Here is an 8,682-nt window from a genome sequence, read left to right on the forward strand (position 1 = left end):
CATATTTTTTATATTTTATTCTTATATTTGTATTGTTTACTTTTATTTCATTCTTATATAGCTATATGTATGTATATTTTCATCTGTGTTGTTTTCTTTAATAATTGCACTGTCCGTAGAGCCGACCTGACTCACATTTCACTGCTGGTTATATATGCTATATCTAATTGTGTATGTGACGAATAAAAATCTTGAATCTTGAATCTAGTGGAATTGTATACTAGTCAAAACGGAATAGTAGATATCTCAATGATGGATCCCCATAGAAGTCAATAGCAAAAATGTTACATTTGTTACTAGTAACAATATAAAAGTTACTAGAAAATATTGAATTTAGTACAAGTATCTAATTAATAAATACTAATACATCATGAATAAGAACTAGTATCTAATGAATAAGTACTAGTATCTAATGATTAAGTACTAGTATCTAATGAATAATTACTAGTAACTTTACAAAAGACACTATAAGAATAAAGACTACTAGTTAATGAAGAAGTATACTAGTAGCCTACTTAATGGACAAGATACTAGTATCTAAAAAATAAGTACTAGTAACGTTAATTTCGATACTAGTGCAGTTTATAGATTAAATGGTACAACAGCTTGCCATAAGTATCTAAAAAATAAGTACTAGTAACATTTAATTAGATACTAGAGCGGTTTATAGATTTAAAACGGCTTGCCATAGATGACGCAGTCACAATACAAGATTTCAGTGAACTTTTTAGAAAGAAAGAAACCTGGAAATTATTAAAAAGTCCAAGGAATGAGGAGAAATCTCCCTCCGCAATAATATTCAAACTATGTGGTACCCCAGGGTTTACTTTAGCGGACCTGAGCCACGTGATGGGTTTGCTATGACAAAGTGCTTCCCCTTCGAAATAAGGAAAAGCTTCTGGATAGACCACTCGTCCATAACTATTTTGCGTGTTCATTTTGTATTCTCAGAGGTCTTAAAATGTGGTATCCTTTCGTTGTACTTCTTGTTCTCTCGTCTACAATTGATGTATCAAACCAGGATGTGATTGATAACATACTAATAAGTTTATCCAAGGGAATTACATACTTTGACATGCAGGGCAGAAACATCAACCTGGATGGTGTTGTTGGATACCTAATACTTCAAGGTAAGCCACCATTTTACAGATTGGAAAAGTTTTTTTTTTCTTTTTTTTTTTTTCTTTTTTTAATCACTTTGATTACTTGACTTTCTGAGTGCCACTGTACGTTTAAATTGTGAAACTGGTTCACTTTTTTAAAGATCATAAGTTACCGATGTCCCGGAAAAAAAAGCTCGATATTTTTTCTCTGATCTAGCTTTTCAACAAAGTCTTTCATTGCAATGGACTCGGCTGTAAAATCGAGCACTGTATAGTTTTATTTTTTTATTTATTTTGAATTTCTGTCAGTATTTTTCGTTGCGCAGTTTGTTGAGGTTCTCCTCGCGCAATCGATATTAACTTTTGGCGCCGGTTAACTAACATAATTTAAATTTCAGAAAGGGTTAATTAGCCTATATATCTTATATGTAAATGCAATAAAGGGAATGAACTGTCCCATAATGAACAGCAATCGCTCGAGCTAGCTGCGCACTGTTGCAATAATTACTGCGTCAGTTCAAGGCGACTGATTCTGTTCATATTTGGCGCATTCTGGCAAAATTAAATGTAGGTGCTAAAACCACCCAAAATCCACTGAGCTCAACATCTAAAGAAAACAGTGCATCAGTGATGTACCATTCTTCTTCTTTCTTCTTATATAACTCACTCAGCGCAGCTTCAGGAGGCAACGCGCACTTGGCCGAATTCAGATTTCCCGAGTCTCTCTCAGCGCGCAGCTGCTGTTTCTATGTTGAAGAGACTGAACAAGAGCCTTTCTACTGCTGTCATCGCTCTTCAGGAGTCAGACCCCAAATACTTCAAAGGTAATGCTCTCTGGGTGAAAATATATACATTCTAAACCATCTAATAATTGCACTAAATGCATTAACTGTTTCTCCTACAGAGTTTGAGCCCATTTTGGATAGTTCCTTTTGGTCCCTGCCTACAGAATGGAGCTCCACCGATCCCTCACTTGTTTATACCTCAGTGAGGTCTATGGAGTGCTATGATGAGCAGTTGAGTGACAAGTGCATAACTCTCCTTCTAGGAACATGGTAAGAACATTTTTGCATTAAAAAAAACGGCATCAAAAAGCTCTAAGAATCACAGTCAGTATTGTAACTGTTATTTATTGAAAGGAAAGACAATGGAACCCCATGTATTGTGACGAAGTCTTGTAGAGACACAATGACACAGTTTGGATGTCCACACTATTCTTTGTCCCACCAGCTACTGTACTTCATGATAGGAACAATGGTAAGGCATCCCTTTAATCTTTACTGTAGTCTGTAGTGTTAGCCATTGATTGTTTACCTTTTGTTACGGAGAGAAAATATCATACTTTTCTGTTGCACCCTGAAGTAAATCTGTGTGGTTTCAGTCTGACATTTGTGTTCTCAGAAAGGGTGCTCCAAAATGCTCAAAGGGGACCTGAGATTGTCTCGTGTCAACATAACTGTGGAACATTATAAGAGAATCTTCTGCTCCAACATGATGAAAAGCAACCAGGATATTTTCAAAAATGCGATTACTGGCCAAATGCAGGACATCTTTATAGAAAACAGTTAGTATCAGCAACAAATTATTGGAGGAATTTTTGGTCACAGCTTATAGATAAGATCCACTTACTATATCTTTTTTTGTTGGTTTGCAGTCCTTTTATGTGGTTTAGTGGGATTCTCAGACTTCTATAACTTGGACTGGTTACAGTCTATTCTAACATGGCAAGACCAAGAAGCAGGCTGTTTTGGCAAAGAAGGTGAGTTAAACGCATTTTAAATTTCATATCCTTATGTTTAACAACTGGATATTAAAAAAATCCTTAAGCCATACAGGTGTAGATCAAACTGTATGTTGCATATTGTTTTCCCCACTCAGAGGATATCTCCCAGATCTTTGAAGAATTCTTGGATGCACCCCACAAACGGGTGAAAAGAAGAGAAAAAACACTGACAGGTGTTTGCTTGTTCTTGAAGCAATAGTTTACCCAAAAATGAAAATTTGCTTAAAAGTTACTCATTCTCAAACCATCCATGTAGATGATTTTTTTTCTTTAGAAACTCAGCATCACTTGCTCACCAATGGATATTCTGCAGTGAATGGGTGCCATCATAATGAGTCCAAACAGCTGATAAAAACATCACAAACGAGAAGTAATCAACACAAGTCCAGTCCATCAGTTAATATCTTTCGAAAAGAAAGTTGTGTATTTGCAATAGACTCATCAGGAATTTGTAAACTTAGTTATCTCCTCCAGACCAGGAGAGAACTATGCACAGATCAAACACGGTTAAAAGGAAACTGTTTAAAAACTGTTAATTTTAACAGATGTTTTGGACTCTCATTCTGACGGCACCCATTCACTGTAGGGGATCCATTTGTGAGCATGTGACATAATGCTAAATTTCTCCATGATGTCTTATGAATAAAAAAACTCATCTACATTTTGGATTGTCTGAGGGTGAGTACAATTTAAGCTAATTTTAATTTGTAGGTGAACTATTCTTGTTGGGAATGAAAAAAAAAAAATAGTTGCCACATGATTATGTGTTTCAAACTAACACATTCGTTTCTTTCCATAGATGGCTGCTCAAGTCATATGACAGGAGTTGCAGTGAGTGCATTAGGAGGTTTTCTCAACTATTACCTTTCAGAGCAGGACATAACGAAGAGACCCATAATTTAAGGGACATGCTTTATGAGCTAATGGTTACAGACCCCAATTTCCTTCTTTATCAGATTTTATAGATACATTTGGGATTTATAAGTTTTCTGTGAATGTGTAGTAGATTTAATGCTATGTAGGTAAAACAACATAATTCAAAGAAAGGCAGAGAAAGGTGAATTATCTTGGAAAACCAAGAAAATGTATACTTTTTATCATATACATTTCTTATTCAGAAGAAAAATAACCAAACTATACAATTTTAATGATAATGAACTGTGCATAAAGTGTTTAATATACAGTAGGCATATTCTATTATTTTACTGCAAACAGAGGTTGGTTTAAATAAATAAAATGTTGTTGGTGAATATTTTATCTTAGTTTAAACTTTCATGTTTTTGGAGGGAGTGGACCCCTGTGGGTTCATTATTAGAGCGAATGCATGCTTAAAAATGCATGTTTGACTTCAGTCCAGAAACAGTATGATCTCTCCAAAGCTGCTTAGAAAGTAGACATGTTGAGATGTCTTATTAGTCAGTCCACCATTCATCCATGAAATCTTTTTTTCAGTCAGAAAACGGTGGCCTGTAATGAATATTTGCCCAATCTCTTGTTTCAATATAGCTATAGGATGTTTTATGATTACTCATTCCATCCTGTGACTTTTATCAGGCATGATTCATACGTGAACGGTGTTCTTGCCAATGTGCATGCGGTCCTCCTCCAGAGGCGGCTCAATGATTGCAGGCACATATTTTCCGTACACTAGAGGAGAGGGTAAAAATAATAATAATAATAATTAATCCCATGGAGAATCTCAGGCTTGAAAATTAATTAGCATCTCAGCTTTTAAAACCCAGCATTTCATCCCCACTGAATTAAACAATCAAAACAACAAGTAATCACTGGATTAGATTTTGATACTTTGCGTATTACTGGAGGATTACAGCTCTGCATTGACACAGTCCTGCTACATATGAAACAGGATACAGTGCCCGTTTTAAAGCTTCTATCTGTGGGATCAAACCATCTCTTTAGAGGATATACTTACATTCACAGTGCTCAAGGAACTGAATGCACTCTTTTACCACTGAATCCCTGAGCATGATCATGTGCTTGGCCATGATTTCCAGCAGTGAGAGAAAACATCTCTTAGCGTAAAACCACGTGTCTGTACCAAGCTGAAATCATAGGATGTCAGAAAACAGACAGTGTCATATCAAGCACAATAACAACATAATATCACGTGAAAATCACATGAGTAAAACCAGTAAACATCAGCTGAACTTGAGACTAAAGGTAAATGCAGTGGCAATCCAGTGCTGTACATCTGCTACAGTATCATGAGACCAGGAATGCTGAGGTCATTGAGTAACACTGTTTATGCAGCTGGAAAACAGCAAAGACCTCTTCAGTGGATATTTGTGGATACACAAAAATAACATGTTGAGGATGGTAACTGAGCAGGACTAAGATAAATACAGCAAGTAAGGAATATGAAAGTTTATGTGCTGTCTGAACTCAACTAAATGAAAAAACATTACATGAAATATTGACTACCTTTTTGTTGTATGGCTCAAGACTCTTTATCACAAGAAATGCCAGTCATAGTTCCCTTTAGCACAATACAAAGTCTTTTAAGAAATTAAGTGTTTTAGGTTTGACACGTAATTCACATTGAGAATAGATGTCTTTAAAATGAAAGGCAAGGATGATCTCATTTTCTTTTGACATACAAAAGATTTAGGGTCTATAAGATTTTCAAAAAGTTTTATCAAAGAAAAATACACTTTTAATTAATGTGATGGAAAGCTGAATTCTCAGCAGTCATTACTCCAGTTCACATAATTTTTCAGAAATCATTTGAATATGCTGATTTGGTACTAAAGAAACATTTCTTATTAATATCAGTCTTGAAAATATGTGCAGCTTAATATTTATGTGTAAACTGATCATTTTTTATTTAAAAATAAACCATACTGACCCAAAACTTTTGAATGTTTTTAATATATTATATCTATATAAGATAATAAATGTTCATGAAAGTTGTTTTTAAGTGTTGATTTAGTATTTGGCATTGAATTATGTAAAAATAATTGATGTACCCTATTACAAGGTTGACAATACACAGATGAAAGATTTTGTAATGATGAAAGATGTACATGCACAGACACAGACCTCAAGGGTAAAATAATACAAATATGAAAAATATGATGACATAAAGCTGCTCCAGTGATATCAATTATAGTTATATAAGATTTAAATTTGTACATCTTCATTTTGGCTGGTAATGATATATGACGCACGAACAATTGTTAGCAAGAACAATCGCACTGACGTTAAGGATCTAAAGGACAATATGTGACTGTTAATTAATTGTGAGGATGCTAATAACAGTAGGCATTTAAAAAAAAAAATTCAAATATCATGCTGCAAACTCCATGCATTCACACAGTTAGACTCACAGAGTCACAGATCATTTTACCAAGGGTTTTGTTTTGCAGGGACACTCTTGAATGTTACACTGTTCCAGCTAGCATGCAGAGGAGTAAAGAACATGTTTTCATTTGAGAGATTTTGATTTATTAATCTAAATAATTATTTATATAACTGTCTGCCAATTACTGCCAAATGTCACCCACCAATACAGAAGACAAAGAAAACACTTTAGTATTTACTAAAGTATTTACAGTATATATATATATATATATATATATATATATATATATATATATATATATATATATATATATATATATATATATATAATAAAGTGCAGTTATCCCTGGGTGCTGAATCTTGTAGCTGTTTTGATACATCACAGCATCACAGTCAGTCTGTGAGGAGCTTTGTGGGCAGGGCTCAGCCGGGATAGTGTCTATCAGTAGTGATTGTTTTGGCTGCATGGTGTTATCAGTGTCCTTGTGGGATATGTCAACCGCATGATGACTCGGACCCGGTGTGTGTGTGCTGAATGGATTGACATACTCTGCTGAAGGATGACAGAGGAAAAAGTAGATATTGTCCTTAAACACTCTAGCACCAAGTTTGTTTGGGATCGAGGCCTTCCGGTTTAAACAATTGTCTATGGCCCCAGAAAAGATTGAAGTTGTCAATGAAATTCACTCCTTTTATATTACAAGATCTTTGTAGCCATGTGTTCAGCCCAAGCAACCGTGAAAACATATTTGTTCCCATTGCTGGGAGTGGTCCACTGATGAACGACTGAACTTTGAGTCTTCAAAGTGTTTAAAAGAGGTCACTGAAGTCCTTCTTAAGGAGTTCTGACTGCTCTTTCCGAATATCATTTTTCCCACATGGATGATGATTCGATTTGCAGTCTTGTGCTTCATCAGAATGTTCTGAAGTTCCTTGTACAAGTGAGAAACTTGTAAGTGAGATGAGTATTTTCTGCCAAGACATCTGCAGCGAGGTCAAAGTACTATAGACAAAAAAAGCAAAGAACCCTCATACACCTCTTAAAGAAAAATGTAAAGTTTTCTATAAAAGCTAAAGTGCATAATTTATATGGAACTACCAAACAGTTCCCTGAACACTAAGAACTGCTATCAATGTGGCACACGAACCTCATATTTACAGTGAAGCACTAGTAAGTTTCTAAAAGTGACAGGAGCAAAGGGGTTTTGCTAAAGGAGAAAAGCAGGTTTCTCAAAATCCTCGGTGGGCTTTGTGTCCATGTTCATTAGGGCCTGGTTGTGAAGAGTGACTGAATCCAAAACTTTTGAATGTTTTTAATATATTATATCTATATAAGATAATAAATGTTCATGAAAGTTGTTTTTAAGTGTTGATTTAGTATTTGGCATTGAATTATGTAAAAATAATTGATGTACCCTATTACAAGGTTGACAATACACAGATGAAAGATTTTGTAATGATGAAAGATGTACATGCACAGACACAGACCTCAAGGGTAAAATAATACAAATATGAAAAATATGATGACATAAAGCTGCTCCAGTGATATCAATTATAGTTATATAAGATTTAAATTTGTACCTCTTCATTTTGGCTGGTAATGATATATGACGCACGAACAATTGTTAGCAAGAACAATCGCACTGACGTTAAGGATCTAAAGGACAATATGTGACTGTTAATTAATTGTGAGGATGCTAATAACAGTAGGCATTTAAAAAAAAAAAAATTCAAATATCATGCTGCAAACTCCATGCATTCACACAGTTAGACTCACAGAGTCACAGATCATTTTACCAAGGGTTTTGTTTTGCAGGGACACTCTTGAATGTTACACTGTTCCAGCTAGCATGCAGAGGAGTAAAGAACATGTTTTCATTTGAGAGATTTTGATTTATTAATCTAAATAATTATTTATATAACTGTCTGCCAATTACTGCCAAATGTCACCCACCAATACAGAAGACAAAGAAAACACTTTACTTTAGTATTTACTAAAGTATTTACAGTATACATAATATATATATATATATATATATATATATATATATATATATATATATATATATATATATATATATATATAATAAAGTGCAGTTATCCCTGGGTGCTGAATCTTGTAGCTGTTTTGATACATCACAGTCAGTCTGTGAGGAGCTTTGTGGGCAGGGCTCAGCCGGGATAGTGTCTATCAGCAGTGATTGTTTTGGCTGCATGGTGTTATCAGTGTCCTTGTGGGATATGTCAACCGCATGATGACTCGGACCCGGTGTGTGTGTGCTGAATGGATTGACATTCTCTGCTGAAGGATGACGGAGGGAAAAGTAGATATTGTCCTTAAACACTCTAGCACCAAGTTTGTTTGGGATCGAGGCCTTCCGGTTTAAACAATTGTCTATGGCCCCAGAAAAGATTGAAGTTGTCAATGAAATTCACTCCTTTTATATTACAAGATCTTTGTAGCCATGTGTTCAG

At 34.9% G+C, this 8,682-nt stretch overlaps 1 protein-coding gene across 1 annotated transcript; it reads left to right on the forward strand.

Moving 5' to 3' along the window:
- Positions 1-792: 792 nt before the first annotated feature.
- On the forward strand, positions 793-5,601 carry c3h16orf89 (chromosome 3 C16orf89 homolog). Its single transcript, XM_026201970.1, has 8 exons — positions 793-1,130; positions 1,775-1,927; positions 2,008-2,158; positions 2,243-2,360; positions 2,505-2,667; positions 2,758-2,862; positions 2,982-3,059; positions 3,686-5,601. The coding sequence occupies exons 1-8, from the start codon at positions 962-964 to the stop codon at positions 3,787-3,789; spliced, it is 1,041 nt and encodes a 346-aa protein (XP_026057755.1). The 5' UTR covers positions 793-961; the 3' UTR covers positions 3,790-5,601.
- Positions 5,602-8,682: the final 3,081 nt, after the last annotated feature.

Source organism: Carassius auratus, chromosome 3, assembly GCF_003368295.1.
Source record: "Carassius auratus strain Wakin chromosome 3, ASM336829v1, whole genome shotgun sequence".
Classification (NCBI taxonomy): Eukaryota; Metazoa; Chordata; class Actinopteri; order Cypriniformes; family Cyprinidae; genus Carassius; species Carassius auratus.